Here is a 21,653-nt window from a genome sequence, read left to right as displayed (position 1 = left end):
ACAAGCCACCAGCCTTGGTAGAAGAAGCTTTACCTGCTGAGCCATATTGCTAGCCTCATTTTTTATGGTAACTTTTTTTTTTTTTTTTTTGGTTTTTCGAGACAGGGTTTCTCTGTAGCTTTGGAGCCTGTCCTGGAACTAGCTCCTGTAGACCAAGCTGGCCTCGAACTCAAAGAGATCCGCCTGCCTCTGCCTCCCGAGTGCTGGGATTAAAGGCGTGCGCCACCACCGCCCGGCTAGCCTCATTTTTTAAAAAGACACTTATAAATCATACAAAAGCTTTTCTTGCCTACAAATGTTTGAATAATATTTTTTAAAGCATTACAATTTATTAGGTAAGAATGGTTCCATTGCTTTAAAAACACCTTTACCTTGCTATGGAGCATTGTCATCATGACATTTTAAATTCTTACCTAGCATACAGATTACCTCCATCTGAGTGTTCAATTTTGTGTGCATTCTGTCAAAATAGAGTACACTCATAAAAATAGTTCCACCGAGGATGTTTCACAGTGCAGACTATCATCTTGGCAATGCTGTTAACTCCTTGTCCTTGGAGTAATGCTACCTCCAGGAAGTTTCTAACATCAGAATTTTCTAATTCCTGAGGCACATTAAACAATTATGGCATGACTAGCTTTTGTCTCCGATGTTGATTAGGTAAATTATGATATAACTAGTTAATATTAATACTTACCAGTGTAATTTTGCTAATTAGAATATTTTGTAGTTCTTAAATTTTCTGAGCACATGCTCTATAAAAACACCTTGAGACCCAATATTAATTAGAATTTTTTTAGTAAGTGTTGTTTTCTATTGTTTATTGTTTTAAAGATTTTGCTTTACTTTTAATTATGTGTATATGTGTATGCACATGAGTACCATTACCCTCAGAGGCCCAAAGGAGGTGATAGTGTTGATTCCCTGGAGACAGGGGCACTTAAAGCTGCTTGATGTGGGTGCTAGGACCTGAACTCACATCCTCTGTAACAGCAGGACATTGGAGGGGAGGGGAGGGAAGGGGGAGAAGGAGGGGAGAGAAAGGGGAGAAGGAGGGGAGGGAGGGGGGAGGAGGAGGGAAGGAGATGGAAATTTTTAAATAAAAAAAAAAATAAACCATGAGAAAAAAAAAAAGAATTAGATTTACTAGTGTTCTGTTTTATAAAATAAATTTATGGGAAAGAAAGTTGTTTTGCCTTTTCACTGCTATAAATTTCTAAAACAGTTAATGTTTCCAGGAGGGGAACAATTCAAGTGACAGATAATTTCCAACGCTGCTTTTTTCTGTTTCAGACCTTTGTAAACTTGGTCATTTCAAAGCAGAGAAAGCTCTTCAGTGTTCTTAAAGGAACAGTAATTCATCACTTCTCACTTACTGGCCAAATGAAGAGTATGTTAGGTTTTCAATATTGTTTTTTAATGTGGCTCGCTATTTTTTTTTTTAGAAAGTAAGACACTTGATAGTATTAACACTGAAATGACTAGCTATTTATGAAAATAGTTATGTTATTCAAACTTACCTAAAATTTATTAAGGCTAACCAAATGGTGCTTTTTTTTTGTTATATTTTTGCTTTTAGTTGGTAGATAAACTCAATACCAATACTGAAATGGAAGAAGTTATGAATGATTACAACATGGTAAGAAATATACAAATATAAGTAATAATTGTATATAAATCATATCCTCTAAAATAAAACATTTATCTAGAAGTAGTTTGGTAAAACCTTTTATGGCCATTAGAGGTGGTTATAACTCTGATCATAAGCATTACAATTATGATTAAGCACTTTTTATTGTTTTTTAATATCCCTATTGCTGTTGGAGTAAATATTTTAATATCTCAATAAAGCTAGGGAAGAACCATCTATATTGCTTGGGTATATATTAATAATATTTTGGTTCATAACTTCTTTTTTTAAAAAATGTTTCCTTAGGTTTTAATTTTTTAAATGGAATTAAAATTCAATGGAAATAATATCTTTTTTAAAGATTTGTTTATTTTGTAAACAGTATTGTCAGTATTCTGTCTGTATGTGTGTCTGCAGGCCAGAAGAGGGCGCCAGATCTCATTACAGATGGTTGTGAGCCACCATGTGGTTGCTGGGAATTGAATTCAGGATTTTTGGAAGAGCAGGCAGCACTCTTAACCTCTGAGCCATTTCTCCAGCCCTGGAAATAATATCTTTAAAAGTTTTCTTATAGTTTTTTTTTTTTTTTTTTGAGTGAATTAAAGTGCGTGTATGTTTTATCTGCCTATATGTCTGTGCCCTGAGCCCTCAGAAGCCAGAGAAGGCATCAAATTGCCTGGGACTACTAGAATAACAGATGGCTGTGAGCCTCCACATGGGTGCTAGAAAATGAACAGAAGTCTTCTGGAAGAACAGCAAGTGCTCTTAACTGCTGAGCCATCTCTCCAGCACCTCCTCATAGTTCTTATAGCAAGGAGAAAAAGGACTGGCTATGATACCAGGCATAGCTATACTATTGATTTTGGTAAATGAGAACTTGTGTTCAGTGTTCATGTTAATATTTAACTTATTTTCATTTTAAATATTTGAGTAAAATACAATAATATTCTTTAGTTTATAATTTACTTATATGATCAAAGAATTCTGTGAAAACAGCATTTTTTTTCCCCTGAGACAGGGTTTCCCTGTGCAGCCCTAGCTGTCCTGGAAGCCCTCAGTAGACTAGGCTGGCCTCAAACTCAGATATCTGCCTACTTCTGCTTCTTAAGTGCTGGGATTAATGGCATGCCCAGCATCATCCTGTCTAAAAAAATCCAGAATTTTTAAAATTAATTCTAAATAACTAAATTAAATTATTTTTAGTTTTACAAACTTAGAAATAAATTTTATTGCTAGAAATAAATATAGGAAACTTTGAAAAGTATTTTTTTTTTAATTTGGGGTGGATCCAGATTCAGGTCTGTGTACATAACAGTCATCTAGGAGTACTTAGGAAATCATGAAAAATTTAAGAACAAAATTACATTGATTCTAAATTCAGCATATGACTAATCAAGTATTTATTGAACATACAGTTTGTTTTTTAAATTTTTTTTACATAAATTAATTTTAATTTTAATTATTGGACAGATCACTAAAGAAAAATGAATTATTTTGATGAGAACTTATAATATCAATATAAAGGACTAAGTTAACTGATGGTGTTCTTTGTTAGATGAAAGATTCATTTTTCTTCTAATTTTTGTATTTGTCATTATTACAATAATGTCATTTAGTTTGTTGCTAGAGTAACCTTTACAAAGAGAGTTTGGTTTGATGGTTATCTTTTTTAATGACTAACTTCTATGTTAACTGTTTGCACAGCTTAAAGCTCAAAATGATCGAGAAACACAGAGTATGGATGTCATATTTACCGAAAGACAAGCGTAAGTTCACATTCATAAATGAGTTTTGGTAGATGGTTTAACTTGTGAGTCATTTATTTCCTTATAAAATTTTTAACCTTTTCTCTTAATTTACTTTTTTTTTTTTTTTTTTTTTTTTGTTTTTCGAGACAGGGTTTCTCTGTGGCTTTAGAGCCTGTCCTGGAACTAGCTCTTGTAGACCAGGCTGGTCTCGAACTCACAGAGATCCGCCTGCCTCTGCCTCCCGAGTGCTGGGATTAAAGGCGTGCGCCACCATCGCCCGGCTCTTAATTTACTCTTAATTAATTAATTGTTGGATTCTTTTTGTTGTTGTTGTTGTTGGTGGTGGTGGTGGTGGTGGTTTTTCGAGACAGGGTTTCTCTGCAGCTTTAGAGGCTGTCCTGCAGCTAGCTCTTGTAGACCAGGCTGGTCTCAAACTCACAGAGATCCGCCTGCCTCTGCCTCCCGAGTGCTGGGATTAAAAGCGTGCGCCACCAGCGCCCCGCTTTAATTGTTGGATTCTTATGAAGCAACATCTTAGTTGTAGTGTAGGCTACCTCAAGCTCACAAGAATCTTTCTGGCTCAGCCTCCTGAGTGCTGGGACTACAGATAAGATCCACACCTGGGCTGAGCGTGTTAGTGCACAACTTTAATACCAGCACTTGGGAGGCAGAGGTAGGGGAATCTCTTATGAGTTCAAGGCCAGCCTGGTCTACAGAGTGAGGTCCTGGACAGGCAGAGCTGTTTCACAGAGAAACTTTGTTTCAATAAAAAAAGCAAATCAAAACAAACAAACAAACAAACCAAAAGAACCACAGTTGGCATATGTGTTACTATAAACATAATAAAATATGTATTAACAGAAGTCATTTGGCTCAAGGAATATATTTTATTTTCCATCTGTGAACATTCCAACTGAATGTACTATTTATATAACCTTTAAAATTTTTTAATTTTATTATTGTGTGTGTGTGTGTGTATATGTATGTATATGTGTGTTGGTACACTTGTATCATAGTCTACATGTGGCGCTCAGAGGACAACTTGATTCTCTCTGTCCACCATGTTGGTCTGGGGATTGAACTCAGATTGTCAGGCTTTGGTGCATGGACTTTGAACTGCTGAGCTATCTTGTCGGCACTGTTTATATAACCGATCTACATTACTAGTCTTTTGTAAGATGTTATCATGTACATTTTTTGAATATCTTTATTACTAGGAATTGGAACATCAGAATCAGAGCATTGTATGCCCATGTATCTAATTCCAAGTTTTGTCAACACATTTCCAGCCGTGCTCCATCTTCAACTGTAGTCACTGTCCTCTTCTATATATGTGGATGACGAAAATCATAGGAAATATGTTATATATTTCATCCACAAGTAAAGTTCAAAAGTTGAGTGTTTTGTCATAACCTTATCTCTAAAGTAATCAGATAAATACATTGAGTTTCGCACATATAGAATGGTAAATCACAGACTTTGCTAATTTTTGATTGCACTCTTTAAACTGGTAAGTGGTTCAGATTACATTCGCAGCTAATCCATTATATGAGGATTGGTAAACATTTTGCTTTAAATAGACCCTTGCTATTTAGGGCTAGTGTTTCCAGAGTGTGTCCTTTGGTCTTTTAATGTGCTGTGAGCTTTTAGCTATATTTCCAAGGAAGGGTTTGGTTGTCAAGTAAATTTTAAAGTTTCTTTGTGTGTGTGTGTGTGTGTGTGTGTGTGTGTGTGTGTGTACATGTATGTGTATATGTGGGAGTAAAAACCCAGGGTCTTCCACATGCTATGTAAATGGTCTTCAAAACTCAGTATTTTACTCTGAGTTATCAGAGAACACCTCAGCTTAGTAAAATCTATATCATTACTAAAGGAAAGAATCCTAGTTCACCTTGTTTAAATTCAGATTCTTTTGGTAAGTTGACTAGGTACCTTTTTCTTTTTCTGTAAATGCTTGTCAGTGTCATTGTGGAAAATCAGTGTTTTAGAAAACAATTTGGGAAGCATTGCTCTGTTTATTGAAACACAAACAGATATGTGTGGAATACCTAAGTATTCCTCAGCTCTAGCTCAGAATGATTTGAAAAATAATCTCCCAAAAGAGATACAGAAATGTGTGTTTTAAAAGAAAATTCATGAGTAGTGGTGATGCTCAGTTTAGAAGCCATTGCAATGTTGAAAATAGCAATTGTATATGGAACCCTTCCTAAAAACCACTGTCAAAATTGGTAGTGATTATTAGGGATTATTCCTAAACATTGTGCTTATGCTTTAAATTGCTGCCAGTTTTTAAGAAAACTGTTTTTTAGGTTCAGGCAGCATTAAAAAATAGTCTCCATGTAGTGGATTCATTTGTGAGCATTAGACTAATTACTATAGTCAAAGATCCTCACTTTGATGATATAAATCTAAATTTTATATTCCTTTATTGGTTAAAATTTTAGTATAATTTCAGAATCTGTTCATTTTAGTTAGTAAATAATCATTCTTAGGCTTTGTTTTTTTTTTTACCAGTTTGTGGTTTTCTGAATACTCCTGGCACTAGTAAGTGGTGGTGGTGTAGATAAATTATCGAGCTTTTAGCTAACCAGAGTATGAGTTACTGCATTTGACTTGCTTGTGCAATACACCAAAAAAATTGTATGATATTTACATAAGGTGCTGATTAATGTGATGGTCTGCTTGTTATAGTTTTTTTGCAAATAAGAATCTTTTTGTCTAAGCTATAAGTAGACTAATAATATTTTTTCAAATTTTCAACATGATAAATTATTTTTCTTCTTGTACCTCATTGATATCTATATATCTGTCTTCAATAAAACCATCATCATTCTCCACAAATGAATGCATTTGTTCGAATATTACTGTAATGTCTTCAGAGTTTGTATCTGTTATTTGTGAAAGGGAGCTTGGGTTTCTAGTAAGACCATTGTCGTAGGTTTCTGCTTCATGCTCTTCCAGGCGATGATGACTGTAACTAAGCAGAATATTATACCATATTGGACACTTGATAGCAATAAAGATGAGGAGTGACGTTAGCAGTACAGTGACGACAACACCAACAAGGAGAGCCCAACTTTTTCCAAGAGGTTCATGTTCTTAAATAGAAGAGAAAGAGAGAGATTTTGTTGACAAAAGTCGAACAGTGTTAGAAAGGAACATACTTTACAGTTTTCTTTGAATTAAAATTACTAATACACTTAAGAAAACTATGGTCAAAGAACATTGTTTTCAAAATGGCTAAAGGTTGAGCAATCCTAGTTAAAAAACCCAAGAAGCTCCAAAATCTAAAACTAACTGATTGAGCACTAACAATGATTTCACAGGTGGAAATTTCATAACAGTCCTCAAGGGATAGGCCACCGTAAAAACACAGATGCCCCAAAAGTACTGTATAAAATTATTTTCAGACCACATGCATGTGGTATTTTTGACACATAAATGAATTTTGTGTACAGACTTGTATATGCTCTCATGCTTATGCAGTAGCCCATACTAAAAACCAGGTATTGTTACTAGTTCACATGAAACCATTAACTTATACTTGTGAAGTGTGGTGTCTTGACTAGTAAAATAGCTAACTAATACACAATTTCATATGAATAATATATAGTAGAGCCTCAGTTGGAATTCCAGTATTTTGTAAACCTTCACTGAGATGAATTGTTCTTTTACATTGTTCATAGAAGCGCAAAATAGTGAAAGACAAGGAGAGCTGTGTGGTTAGTCTGACACATTCAGCAATAGTAGTGCTCAAAACCAGTACATTACCTGAGTTCCGTGTTAAGTTTTTTAAAGAGCTATTAGAAGTTGAATTCCCAATGGATGGAAAATTAATATACAGATCTTCAGTTATAGTGGAAATAAATTTAGAGTGGCACTCAACAGTGAAGGGTGCTGACTTAATGCTGTAGCGCTTTAGTTCATCTGGGTAGCTACACGTGGTGACATTCTCGTTTTCTGGTAAAGAAATAAATTAAGATGTATTATTGACAATAGAAGTGGCTCATAACATAATGTTGATATAGAAGTTTTGATAAGTTGGGCTTCATAGAGAGATAATAAGAAGGACTGGAAAGGTATCTCAGTAGTTAAAGTACTGCTACTCTTGCAGAGAATCAGTGTTTAATTTCCATCTTTCACATGGTTGTGCATGATCATCCTTAATTCTAGTTCTGGTGGATCCAGTGCCCTCTTCTGACCTTCGCAGGTACCAGGTACACACATGGTGCACATACACTTAGGCAGAACACTTAAACACAAAATATAAAATAAATGAAACAAAAAAATTTATTATAAGAAAAGAATGCTTGGTGAGTTTGTATGAGTGTTGATGCATATTCCTGTCATACAGCTTAATTGAAGTTTTGTAGTTTGTATGTTAGAAAGTTTCATGATTAAGATTATTGTTATAATCTGGATCCCAAGCAGAGTATCATGTGTAGTTAAAAAAATCAGACAACACCTTCAGTTCAAGCCCTAGTGCTGGAAAACAAATAACTAACCAACCAAAGGGACCTCTTTTTGTGTATTTTGTGGTACAGTACCCTAAAGAATAGACAGGAAGTACTTGAAGAAAAGTTAATCTTTTTTTAAGCTAGGATCTCACTGTGTAATCCTGGCTTGCCTGGAACTCAAAGAATTCTTTCTGCCTCTGCCTACCAAACTTTAGAATTAAAGGTATACACTACCACACCTGACACGTATCATTACGTAATGACTCTGCATGTTTAATACTACTTGCATATACTATTGTTTAAATTATCACCCTCTGCCAGGTAGGCTGAGCGCATGTCTATTCTGCAGTTTCTTCCAGGTGGTATTTTTGCTTTTTTTTTATTTTTTGTTTTGGTTTGGTATTGGTTTATTTTTAACTGAGCTAAAGATGAAGTTCAAGGCCTGAGTCTACCGATGAGCAGTACTTCCAGCCCAGCTGTTTTCTTTGATCTGTTCCAGTTCTGACATAAGCCATCGAAGTCACATTGTCTTCTTGCTTACCTAATATCACATTAGACTTGTTCAGCCAGTTCTGCAGCTGGAGTAGACCACAGGTGCAGTTCCATGGATTTCCATCCAACGTTAGCAGCTCCAGATGAAATAGTTGTGGGGCATCAAAGTGGTTTATCAAGTTGCCTTGCAGATTCAGAACTCTCAGGTTCAATAGAGGTACAAATGTGTTGGGATTCAGTTGTAATATTTTGTTTTGGCAAAGATATAACTGTTTTACTTTACTCAAGCCAACAAATGAGCCTTGTTCAATTACACTGATGGAATTTCCACAGATGTTTAAAATTTCTAGGTTGGAGAGATTACTGAAACTATTATTGTGTATGGCAGTAATGCTGTTCTCCATCAAGTAGAGCTCAGTGAGTAAAGAATACATCTGTAGCACCCTGATGTCCGAAGCATTCAGAGTGATCTGGTTATAACTGAGATCAAGGATGGTAACACTGTTACTGATACCCTCTGGAATAAAGGAATAATTCCTTCTGGTGAAATTACATTTGACTTCCTAGAAAAGAAAAAAAAAATAGAAATGTTTTAATCAGGAAAAATTCTAACAGAAGAGATTAAAGTTAGCTGGGTGTTGGTGGTGCACGCATTTAATTCTAGTACTCAGGAGGCAAAGGCAGGAGTATCTTTGTGAGTTTGAGGCCAACCTGGTCTACAAGAGCTAGTTTCAGGACAGGTACCAAAGCTACAGAGAAACCCTGTCTCGGGGTAGGTGGAGGGAGGAGGAGGAGGAAGAGGAGGAGGAGGAAGAGGAGGAGGAGGAAGAGGAGGAGGAGGGAGGAGGAGGAAAGAAAGATAGAAAGGAAATATGAGCAAGGTAGTGAGGGTGAGAGAAACTCTGTCTCAAAAATACCAAAAAAAAAAAAAGAGAGAACCCAAAACAAAAAAACATATCCAAGATGAGATATTGAATAAAAAAATTCTGGAAAAAAATTATACTTTAATCTGAAAAAGAAAGCAAACATAGTTCTTTATGAAGATGAAATATTAAAGATTAAGGAATTATGGTACAACCACACAAGGAGAGTACTTTGTTCCATAGGTGTCTTCTACCTGTTTACTATATAAGCATTACAGAAACAGTATTTCTCTATTTCTCTTATAGAATTATAAGGGAAATAGCAGTTTTCATGACTTACTTAACCAGGAATGTTGGCACATGCCTGTGATCCCTGCACTTGGGGAGATTGAGGCAGGATACTGACAAGTTCAAGGCCAACCTTGGCTATACAGGTTTTTTTAAAAATTAAAACAGACTAAAACTTTATTTGATGTTAGCATGCAAGATAGATATATAGGGGGAAGTTGGAAGTTTGTGGAGATACCATCATATACTTAGAAATATTAGATAAATCAATGCCCAGCAATTTCCATTGGTATGGCAGCACAAAATTTTGGTATTTTAAAAGTAAATAATTGTTTTCTATCAAATACAGAACCATGATGGATGTGGTGATATACAGTTTTTAAGCACAGGTAGAAGCAAGGACAGCCTGGTTTACATTATTGTCTCAAAACAATATAAAAATAAAATCATGATTATTAATGAGCTGTAATTTAAGACATGATTCCCACATTAGTAACTATGCATCGAATAAATAGTTCTTGTTAGGCTCTGCCGTTGAAATAATGCGGTTGCATGGTGGTAAGTTGTATCAGTGAGCATTTCTTACATTTTACGAGTTTTGTTGATTGACATGGAGGGTTGTTTGTTTTGATGTTGGTTTTGTTTGCAATAGGGTTCCAGTATATAGCATGAGCTGGCTAACTCCTGATCATCCTGCCTCATGCTAATACACTCTGGATTACAGGTATATGTCAACACAACTGACTTAGTTGCTTAAAATTTTTTTCTGGCAGAATTGGGATTGATTCCAGGGTATTAAACAAAAGCTCTCCCACTAAGCTCTATCCCTAAGCTATACCTTATTTCTTTACATTATTATTTTGTATTTGTATAGGTATGTGCTTTCCTGTACATGAGGAGAAGGAGGAAAGGTCAATGTTGGATGTAATTCAGATCCTCTTGCTTGCACTAAACCATTTCCTCAGCTCTCTTGCCCCATTCTATGATTTGAACTGACTTTTTTGTCTTGAAACTAATCTCTGATTTTATAATGAAAATTTACAGGACTCTATTTAGTTTTAAAGTTTTTTTTCTTTATTTTTATGTGTATGTGTGTGTTCCATCATGTATCTGCTTGCTATCTGTGGAAGTCAGAAAAATTCTTTGAATCTCCTGGATCTGGAGTTTCAGATACATATGAGTCAACATGTGGGTTCTGGGAATTGAAACTGGGTCCTCTGCAAAAACAGTGTGCTCTTAACTCCCGAACCAGCTTTTTATTCCCATTTGGTTAGCTGATGGGGGTGGTCGATCGATAATTAGAATTAACCAGAAAAGTTTAATATAATAGATTCAGCTTTAATAAACAGGGAACTTACAAAACCAGGGTTCCGGCGATACAGGAGCGCCAGAAACAAAAGAGACTGAGGGGAATGCACCTGGATCTTTTATCTGTTTTACTTGGCCCCAGGGGGACACACCCTAAACAGAATGTGATTGGCTGAACTTCCCCATCATCTCCTCCCTTTTGTCTAAACTAGATCGAACCAAACCCAATACAACTACAGTAGGAACAGATACCAAATATAAAATTATAAGCAACAAACAATATTAAGCAAGAAACATATAACAAAAGTTGTCTAAGCATTGAAAAAGAATTCATTTTATAAAACAAAGAATACTTTTGCTCAGAGGTTATAGAATTTTAGTGTATATGGATAAGTAAAATTTAATTTTTATTATTTGTGTTTGTATGTGTGTATGGTTATGTGTGTGTGTGTGTCCCCGTGTCCATGCACATACATGTAATGGCACATGTGGAAGCAGAGGACAGTTTTCAGGAGTCAGCTCTACTTTTTATAGTGTGTTTTGGAGCTGGAACTCAGATTGCTATGCTTTGGCAAGCACCTTTAGCTGTGAAGACATTTTACTGGTACTCAAGAGTTAATTTTTAATAGTTCATCAATTGTCTTTATTTCTCTTTTGTTGGTCTTTTGCTTTTATATATTTTACTACGCTTTTACTATTGTTTGTAAAAACTTACTGTTTCAGAGGCCTGGCTTTTGTCAAATAGTAGCATAGAGAGTGGCCAAAACACGGTCACGAAGTGTGTGATTTTCATACTGAAAGCCTAAGAGAAAAGAGAATAATTTCATTTCAAGAGATGAACTTTAGAGGTTGAGGACATACTGATTTCCTTTTCTCCCTTTACATATATTTTTTCTTGTAAAATACAGAAAATGTGAAGCAATCACATTGCCTTTCATTATCCTGTATACTAACTAACCTTAAAAAACTGAACAGTCCCTGTGGACACCGAGCCTCAGTATTTTTCTAGAATGTGTTATTAGCTTCATAGCTAACAAAAAGAAAAAAAAAAGACCCTTATAAATAATTTAAATACTTGTGTTAAAATTTTCAGTATATATGTAGATAAAAAGCCCAGGAGAATATATATTTGCAATTATGTGCAAACCTAAGTATATATTTAAATTGATGCTTTTTGATAATTCAATTTGGGGTGTTGTATTGATATTGTAGATTGATTTGTAGTGGTGGAAGATAAAAATTACTATGTTTCTCTCAAGTATTCACTACTGTAACCTCCAGTACATTGGCTGTTCATTTCTAACAAATACTTAATGAATTTTACCAGATGAATTTTTAGGGTTTATAATGTCATGATCATATGTAAATTATTGATTACTGAGCCATGTAGCATGATTATTCTTTACATTTTAGACTTTTTTGTTTTGCTAAACTGAGCTTTTTAAAATGTGTTTATTTTTTCATGTTTTTTTTGTCATGAATTTATTCTCATGCTGTCCTATAGCAAATCTCTCAGTAAGTAGTGTGTACTAAATATTTCCTTGTCAGCTACATGAAAAGCCTTTCCTGGAGCCTGTTGCTGTGCTTAGTCTAGACACACTGACCAGTGGATGGCGCTTCCACTGTTCATGTCTGACTTTCATGTACAGATTCTCCATAGTCTTTACTACAGATTCCTGGCTTTAAGAATTCTTTGTCTTGTTTTATTGTTTGTTTGGTTTTTTTCTTTTGGTGGGGCATCATTGCTTCCAATGACCACAGGAAGGATGTTTTGCTGTTTTTAACCTTGAGAGATTTTGGCTAGAAATTGAATTCTAGGTAGGAAATAATTTTTCCTCAAAATACTGATGGCCATTGTTCTACTGTTTTTAAGTTTCAGTACTTATGTTTTTCCCAATATTTGTCATCTTGTCTACCTTGCCTCTACCTAGTCCTCAAAGCACTAAAGTCAGTATTTTCAGATTCATGATTCTGTGCCTTTTAAAGTTTGATTTCATCAGTCAGATGGATACCTGGTTCCCTTCCAATCTGGAAGTTATACCACTCAGTTCTGATAAAATTCATTGCTAAATTATTCCATTGATTGATAATACTAATTGTAGAGCTGCCTAAATTAAGTATTATACCATCTGGAATAACCTTCATTTTTTTTCATCAGATCCTCATTTTCCTGTGTATATTGTAGTTTGCTCTACTTTTTGGAGACCATCTCAACTTTATCTTTCAAGTTTTTTTCATATATCCTTTAGATTCTAGACCTTTTTTAATTTTATTTTTTTTCAGTAGATCCTGCTGCATTTATATATTTTCTTCTCCCTCCCTCCCTCTCTCCCTCCCTCCTTTCCTCCCTCCCTTCCTTCCTCCCTCCCTCCCTTCATTTTTCATCCTTTGTGCTTTTATTTGTTTGTTTGTTGAGACAGGCTTTCTATGTGTTGTACTGGCTCTCCTGGAACTAGCTCTGTAGACAAAGCTGGCCTCAAACTCACAAAGATCTACTTGTCTCTACCTCCCAAGTACTGGAATTAAAGGCCTTTGTTATTGTTTCTTTTTTCTTTGTTTTTTTTAAATAAATAGCTTTTGTGTCCCCAGTTTTATTTTTTTCCAGCTATGGAAGCTTTCTTCATGAATGTTATTATTTTACTTGGGGGTAAAGTGTGAAACTAAGCGCCTGACAAAAAACTGTGTGTTTGCATTATAGACTTTAGACATTCCTGTAGAGTAAGTGTACTGGACTTTTGAGGACATTCTCAAATGTCATTACCTTTCTTTCAGGCCAGTTGTATTTCACAAAATCTAAATTACTTCCTATACATACAAGGCTTTGTAGCAATCATTTCTAGAGCAGAGTGGTAAAAGGTGATTTAATATCAATATTTGGTGTATCAGATATAGCTTCATCTAAGCATTGTTTCTCTTTTCGCTTGGGCCTAGTATCCAAATTTCTCCACAGAAAAAACAAGTTGTTAGCTTCCATAAAGAAGGAACATCACGTGTCAGAGCAGAGGTATGGAGGACTTCATGCCTCCTCCTCTGTTTCCAGAGCTGATAATGGTAATTTCTGAACAATTTAAATTCCTGTAATAAAAATCATGTGGTTTTTCTGTTTTTTCCATTGTTAACATGGGAAAAACTTGTTTTTCCAGCTACCACTTAACTTTTAGACTTCTAAATCTTATTATTGTTACTTCCTAGTCCATTCTCTGTTCTTGTGACTTTATACTCCCCTTTACCTTTAACTTTTATTGTGGTCAAGTTTTGAAAAGAAGCCAAAGTTAATAGGTGTATTCGACATGCTGCGCAAAGTAGAAATTGCCCTTTATTGAAAAGTAATATTCTTAGTATTTATTTTCTATTTCATCGTTTATTCGTGATGATGTTTTATATTCTCTGCCTACCTGTTTTCTCAAAGTCATCATGTGTTTGAAAGGATATAATTATTTCCTGTCATCTTTAGAGGTCTTCTAAAATTTAATCACTTGTACTTTTCTAAGCAGTTGTTATACTTATTTAAGATTTTTAAAAAGAAGATTATTACATCCAAGCAAGAAGGAAAAAAACCAAATAGAGTAAGATTCTTTTCTAGTTACTGAAGCCTGTTTGCTTTTCGGTGATAAGAATTTATTATTTTTCAATGCTGGTATGTTCTTGTCCACTCGTTCATTGCTTTCAATTTGTTGATATGTTTAGCTTTATTTCTCTTCTTTTTCTCTCTTCATGTTTGCTAGAAAAAGTTACTTGCCTCCTAGATTTTATACAATATAAATTTTATATGAAATACATTTTTATCACTCTTTTAGAGCCAGAATTTGAATTAAGCTACAATGTACTCCACATCATTGGCTATAAAAAGGGGATGCCTAGGTTATTTATGAAAGCTAGCTTACCTGTACTTAATGATCTCTAGGAATACTTGGGCAGCCTCTTTGGCGGCTTGCACTGTGGTACGGTAAACTTAGTACTGATATCCTCAGTGGTATGCACACATGAGTGAGGAGGGCTAAGTAATGGAGAAGTGCTAGTTTTTCAGCCATATGGGATAAGGATAGTTAAAGAAACGGAAGTAGGCTACAGAAAAATTAACTAATATCAGTGAAGAGTTTCTGTTGAACAGAAGCAAATGAGGGCCCATGCTTTTAATCCCAGCTCTGCAGAGGCAGGCGAACCTGTATGAGTTTGAGGTCACCCTGATCCTCATATGTGTTCCAGAACAGCCAAGAGTAAATGGAAAGACCCTGTCTCAATAAAAAACGTATGAAGAATAAAGTGGAGTCAAAGTAGGGCTGTGAGCCATTTGGGAGAAGGAGCTAGGGGGTCATATTATATTTATCATTTACTAATTGTTTTCTATAGTGTACTAAAAGAAAATTACAAAGATTAGAAATGTCTTTCTTCTTAATGAATTTCAGAATTAAAAGCAGCATATAGTAAAGGTTCTCCTTTCAACATATCTGCAGTGTTACTATGTTTAAAGTTGTAACCCGCGCTGTCTGCAGGCTTCTTCACGCATCTGTGTGTTTTTAGCTAGGGGAGATCAACAGAGAGTGAATGTTAAGATTGTGATGTCACACAAATCCCCAGACAAAAACATGTCTTTCAATGTTGATTTAAAAAGAAGACAGTAAAAAAAAGGGGGGGGGAGCAGTTAAATAAGGCCGTTTCTTTAGTTTTTTCTAAATTTGAAGGTTATTTTGAAATGAATTCTGTCTTTTGAAAGAATTAATAACATCAGGAAGAAATAGAGCACCAATTTCCACTAGCTGGTGTATGTATTTCCTTTACACAGGAAATCCAAATCTAAATGCAAAGCGATGATGCTGTTACAGAATTCATGTTCTTCTTATAGGAAGTTTCCAGTACGAGTTTAGGAATTTTGGCTTATTATGGCAGTGAGATAAAAGTATGCTGTACATATTTTGATTTTGTTAAATAAAGTCTAGAAGTAATTTTGTCCTTCAATATTTTAGATATTTATACCACAATACAGTACATTTGAAGTGAGAGATTAAGAGTTAACAGTTATCTTTGTTCCTTTTCTTAACTACTGTGTGATTTTTGAATTTTAAAAGTTAAATAATAAATAACTTACATTGGAAATTATTTTTGAAAGCTGTTTAATAATAGTCACCCAACTTCAGAAGTTTCAGCTAGTAATTTTTTTAATCTTGTAAATTTGTGTTAAGGTTAAAATTACTTTAGACTTTGCTGATTAACATTTAAAATAAAAAATTCTTAAAAATTTGATTAGTAGATGAAAGCTTTGTATATCACTATAACTTTATTTGTAAAGTGCTGTTGGCCACTTCCTAGGTTTATACTATTTCTGCAGTAGACAGTGTGAAAATATGATCATGTTAGTCACTAAAGGCAAGAATTGCTCTGCAGATTTAACAAACTGAATTTCTTTAGCTCAGCAACAACAATCAGACCTTAAGTATATAAGATCTTACCTTTCCTTTGTCTGTTTTGTATCAGAGACGGGTGTGCTCAAGACATTGATTCTGGTTCTTGTACGCCATCAGGAGAGCCTGTGTCACATGACCATGTTTCACTTTGTCTCAACCTTTGTACCCAGTGAGCAGCTGATTAAGAAGCTGCTGTTCCTTAGCAAAAGATTGACTAGAATTTCTTAACATCCTTGACTTTTTCAGTGTAACAAATAACAGTTTGCTTAGTTTTTGTATTTTGTTTCAAAATTTTATCAAAATAGTAACAATTTTGTTTCATGACTTAAAATATTGAGAGTATTTTGAACCATGTTTCTAAAGCAGTGTGCGCAAAGCTATTTTGTGTCTTGTTAGATTCAAGCATACCACCGAGTTTTATATTCCACTGCCTTTCCACATTGTTGTTTGCTTATTTTTATGGCACCTTGCTTTTATTGTCACTTTACTGCCAGGTTATAGCAGGGGCAAAGAGCTCAAGCTGGCTAGAAACCTGACAGCCATTATATGCCCCAGAAATACTGCGCACCTTCCTTGTGATGCAATCTTAACCCTCTGTAAAGAAATACTATACAATATTAGCTTTCATCTCACTACAGTGGACAGCGGAAGAAACAGTGTTGAGTAATGAAATGTAGAATGAGTTTTCCCAAAAAGATAGCTCCTTGGTTGGTGTCTAGGTAAATTTAAAAAAAACAAAGGTTGAAATAAATGACACTTTCTGCTTCAGATTTCTGTGAACTCGTGTGTACTCACCTAAATTTTGGCAGTAGAAATGCCATTGTTACATTTTAAGGAGTTGGTGGTCGGAGGGAAAATATCAGTGCCTGGTCAACAGTGAGGCAAAAGTAAATTGGAATTTCCATTGTCTGTTACATTACCTTCATAGTTTATTTGGTTATTCTGAGACGTTTGTAAAAAATGTTCTAAGTTTAGGTCCTTTTGCTATTTGTAGGACATGAGTGTGCAGAAGGTATCTGGATCTAATTGAGTTATCTATTAATTGATTAAAGATAGTACAAATTATTATCTATGAGTGAAGACCATAAATAATGATAGGTTAATCAGATTTTTGAAAACCAGTGGGAAATTCATGATCTGGGCACTAAAAATTTATATTGATCAAACTTACTCTTTCGACTTTTCTTTCTTCTTTTTGTGACAGGTTCTCACTGTGAAGTCCTGTCTGGCCCAGAATTCCCTATGTAAACCAGGCTGGTCCTGAACTCACAGAGGTCTGCCTGCCTCTGCTGCTTAGGGACTGGGGATTAAAGGCATTGGCCACCATACCTAACAAATTTTATCAGCTTTATTTAACGAAATGACCCCTAGTAGGTCAACCATACTCTAGAAGGACAGGCTCCACTCCTAAGAGAATTGCACAATACAGACTGCACTGGGCTGGGAGCAGGAAAGATAACTCAGAAGTTGGGGAGAAGGAGCTATGTGAGAGTAGAGAGGGCAGATATGGGAGGAATAGTGTAGGGATATCAAAATACATTATATGATCCTCAAAGAATTAATAAAAATACTATTTTTTAAAAGGAACTTTCTGTAACCTATTAGTAATTGACTGTGTAGAAATTAAGATACAGGGTACACTAGTATTTCTTGTGATTATATTATTGCATTATTAGGGTGGCTATTATTAAACAATGGTTATATTTTTCAGGAAATTAATGTATTATGGTACCAAATATGCTTGTTAAATACCTATTTATCTTAGGATTTTTATTGTTGTGAAGAGACACCATGACCATGGCATCTTATAAAGAAAATATTTAATTGGGGTGGCTTACTTACACTTTCAGAGGTTCAGTTCCTTATCATCATAGTGGGGAACATGGCAGCATGCATGTAGATGTGGTGCTGGAACTGAGAGTCCTACATCTTGCAGGCAACAGGAAGTCAACTGACTGTCACACTGAGGGAAGCTTGAGGAAGAGACCTCAAAGCCTGCCCCCACAGTGGCACACTTCCCAACAAGGCCACACCTTCCTTAAGGGGCCGTTTTCTTTCAAACCACCACACCACTGTATTTAAAGCAATAGGTAAAAGCATATTTAGGCAAAGTATGTTACTGATCTTATGGTATAATTTCTTTTTAAGTTTTTCTTAGAACTTTGTTGTTGTTGTGTGTCCGTGTGCATAGAGCACTCAGTTGGCATGGAGACTGTGGATTTGGTCTGCCCTGCCTTGGGTTTCACGGACTGAAAGATCATCACACATGTGCAGCAAGCACTTAGACTCCCTGAGCCGTCTCTCCCAACCTGTTATTTTCTTTTTTTAAAAAAGATCAAATTGTGGGGTTGCACAGTGGCTTAGTGGTTCAGAGCAATGTTCTTATTGAGGATTGGTGTTTGATTCCTAGCACCCACTGACTCAAACTCTAGTTCCAGTGATCTGACACCCTCTTCTGACTTCTGCGGGCAGCAGGCATACACAGAGAGCACGTACCCATATGTGTCAGAACACTCACTCATATAAGATAATAAATCCTAAAAGAGCATTCATATCGCAGTGCAGCGCTCCATGTTGGCCAGTTCAGTCAGAGTGGCCTTGCTTTAAATGATTCACATAGTAACTTTCTCTACAGAACTTGCTTGATCAGAGAAGTTTGTGACTGACTGATGACTGAAAGTCACCATTGTAAGGCGAATATGATCACCAAAAGATTGTGAACCTCATATGTACATAGGCCTGAGAGATTTGTGCGATAATCTTTCATTCATACATTTAAGTGGAGAATAAAGAAATTGGATTTGGAGATACAGAAGAGAAAAGTCTGTGCTAAGGGGATCAAGTTTTATATACTTTTTTTTTTTATGAGATAAGGACTTTCACACACTGAGGTTGATTTTCTTTTTAAGTATCTCTAAATAAAATTATTTGATTTCCCTCCATCCTCGATACACTAGCAGGAACATTGCATGCTTTTGATTTCAGGAAGGAAAAACAAATCAGAAGTGTAGAAGAAGAAGTTGAGCAAGAAAAGCAAGCAGCAGATGGCATTATCAAAAATATGTCTCCAGAAAAACAAGTCAAGTACATAGAAATGAAAACCACAAATGAGAAACTGCTGCAGGTAATATTACCCTGGACGGTGTCAATTGTCTTTCCTTCCATCTTACCTTCCCTCCCTCTCTCCATCTTTCTCCTTCTGCTCCATTTCATGTATATGTAAGTCTTGAGCCTAAAAACATGTAGGCAGAAGGTGTGAAAATGTGGCTAAAGGTTAGAATTTTAAATCTTGATGTTAAGTGATGGCATCATGAGTTTGAAGGTTTCTGATGATGACTGTGATCAGAGAACTGGTAGGGTAACTGTGATGGACTGAGGAAGTTGTTGCTAGTGTGAGGGAAGGATTGTAGAACTAATGAAAAGAACTGTTCCAAATGGGGTAAAACCTTGATAAGCTGTAGGCCATATAAAAAGATAGAAATTGAATATATTTACAAACATTACATTCATAGGTGAGTTATTAAAAAAATGAAGAAAAATTTTTACTTTACATTTGTTTTTTTTCTCCTTAGGAATTAGATACACTGCAGCAACAACTAGATTCACTGAACATAAAGAAGGAGAGCCTAGAAACTGTGAGTATGAGGCACCGGAGCGCTTTCCTGTCACTGAGCTCTGAGAGAACTCAGGGCGACGTTAACCGCACTCGTGCACTCAGCAGTTTACTAACAGAAGTTCACTGTGTTTTCTTCCCATTCCGGACCACAGAGGTCTCAGATGGGCAAGAAATACATTATTTTTTTATTATTTTATTTTAGTAACTACTGTATACAAAGCAAATCACTGCCTTACAGTACTGTGCAAAAAAAAAAATGTAACAGCAGTTTAGATAAAAAATGTAACAGCAGTTTAGATAAAAAATGTAACAGCAGTTTAGATAAAAAATTTAACAGCAGTTTAGATACACTGTAAGAGACTAAAGCTATGTAAAGAGGAGGGCGGCAAATCATTTGAGGGTATAACACTAGATTTTTCTTTTTCTTTTTAAATTTTTATTGATTCTTTGTGGATTTCATGTCATACATTCCTATCCCACTTATCTCCTTGTTTCTGCTTTTTTTAAAAGTTTTAGTTCACAAAATAAAGGCATGTATATAGTTTTAAAACTGGAAAAAATATATGGCATAAAAATGTTTGTTTCTTACCCCTTTCAGACAGAACTACTTTGACATTTATTTCTTCCCTACCCAATTTTGTGAACTCTTTGTGCATATCACCAGTATGTTTATTTAATCTTCACAGCTATCCTGTAATTCTGTCTATTTTTTAAATTGTGGAAAACTTCAGATGGGATTCATGTGTGGAGTTGTGATATGGCACCTGTAGTGGACCCTGTCCCCCCCGACATTAATGCCATCTTCTTGACTGTGTTTGCGTAACTTTAGAGCTATTCTTCATTATTTTTAGATTAGAGCATTGTATAATATTTATGATTAAAACAGCCTTGCAAATGAATAGGTTAGTTGTTTTCAGGGGTTATTAATAGTCTCCATTGAAAATGTACATTTTTAAGAAAATATTTATTTTATGTGTAGGAGTGTTTTATCTGCATGAATCTATGTGCACCACATGCATGCCTGGTACCTGCAGAGGCCAAAAGCAGAGTATATAGTTCCACAGATCAATTGCTCAATAAGCAATAGGTTCAAATGTCAATATATTCATCGTTATTGCTGCAGTCACTCTAGTTCTTTTTATCTAAAAGAATTTGATAACATCTGTTTTATTTTAGTAGAGAGAGAGAGAGAGAGAAAGAGAGAGAGAGAGAGAGAGAGAGCGCGCACGAGCGGAACTGTGGTAAACACAGAGCAGCTGTTGTACCTGCATTCGTTTCCAGGTGTTCCTGTGACAAGCGGTCACAGTCTGGGTTAATAAAGCTATAAACATTTATTTTCTTGTGGTTATAGAGGTTAGAGTTGTGTGCCAGCAGAGTCTGCTCCCTCTGAGACTCTGCAACGTCCCAGTTTCTTCCTGGTCATGAGTCTCTGGCAGTATTCCTTAAGGTAGTGTATTCCCTGCGGTTGTGCCTGTGCTGTCAGTTGGCATTCTCAGCCTGGGCTCCATTGTCTGTCGGAGGACACCAGTCATATTGGACTAGACAGTCTCGTGACTTTATCTTAACTTTCTGCCTCTACAAAAGACCAACTGAAGTTTTCTTTTTTTTATTCTCAGGAAATAGCACACTCCCAGGTAAAACAGGAGGCTGTATTACTACATGAAAAACTTTATGAGTTAGAGTCCCATCGCGATCAAATGATTGCAGAAGACAAGAGCATGGGATCACCAATGGAGGAGAGGGAGAGATTGCTTAAGCAGGTAGGGGGAGAAAGTTTATTTATTTATTTATTTATTTTAGACAGAGATCTGCCTGCCTCTTCCTCCCAAGTGTTAAAGCCATCCACCCC

The 21,653-nt window shown here is 35.6% G+C and overlaps 2 protein-coding genes across 3 annotated transcripts in view; one reads left to right on the top strand and one right to left on the bottom strand.

Moving 5' to 3' along the window:
• Nucleotides 1-21,653, top strand: part of Ift74 (intraflagellar transport 74) — a 75,655-nt gene that overhangs the window by 15,153 nt on the left and 38,849 nt on the right. For both annotated transcript variants that reach the window (XM_038333808.1, XM_038333809.1), the window contains 5 exons: nt 1,580-1,639; nt 3,335-3,396; nt 19,174-19,312; nt 19,761-19,823; nt 21,421-21,564. In XM_038333808.1, coding sequence (XP_038189736.1) covers nt 1,580-1,639; nt 3,335-3,396; nt 19,174-19,312; nt 19,761-19,823; nt 21,421-21,564 — 468 coding nt within the window. The remainder of the gene's footprint in view (nt 1-1,579; nt 1,640-3,334; nt 3,397-19,173; nt 19,313-19,760; nt 19,824-21,420; nt 21,565-21,653) is intronic.
• Nucleotides 6,148-16,303, bottom strand: Lrrc19 (leucine rich repeat containing 19). The gene is made up of 5 exons (XM_038333810.1): nt 16,234-16,303; nt 11,502-11,588; nt 8,377-8,890; nt 7,150-7,338; nt 6,148-6,476 (listed from the first exon to the last, which is right to left on the bottom strand). Exons 2-5 carry the CDS (start codon nt 11,577-11,579, stop codon nt 6,148-6,150), a joined length of 1,110 nt encoding a protein of 369 aa, XP_038189738.1. The 5' UTR covers nt 11,580-11,588; nt 16,234-16,303.

The sequence above is a fragment of the Arvicola amphibius genome, chromosome 6 (assembly GCF_903992535.2).
Source record: "Arvicola amphibius chromosome 6, mArvAmp1.2, whole genome shotgun sequence".
NCBI lineage: Eukaryota > Metazoa > Chordata > Mammalia > Rodentia > Cricetidae > Arvicola > Arvicola amphibius.
Note: the sequence above shows the minus strand (reverse complement) of the source record. Positions and strands in the feature narration are given on the sequence as shown.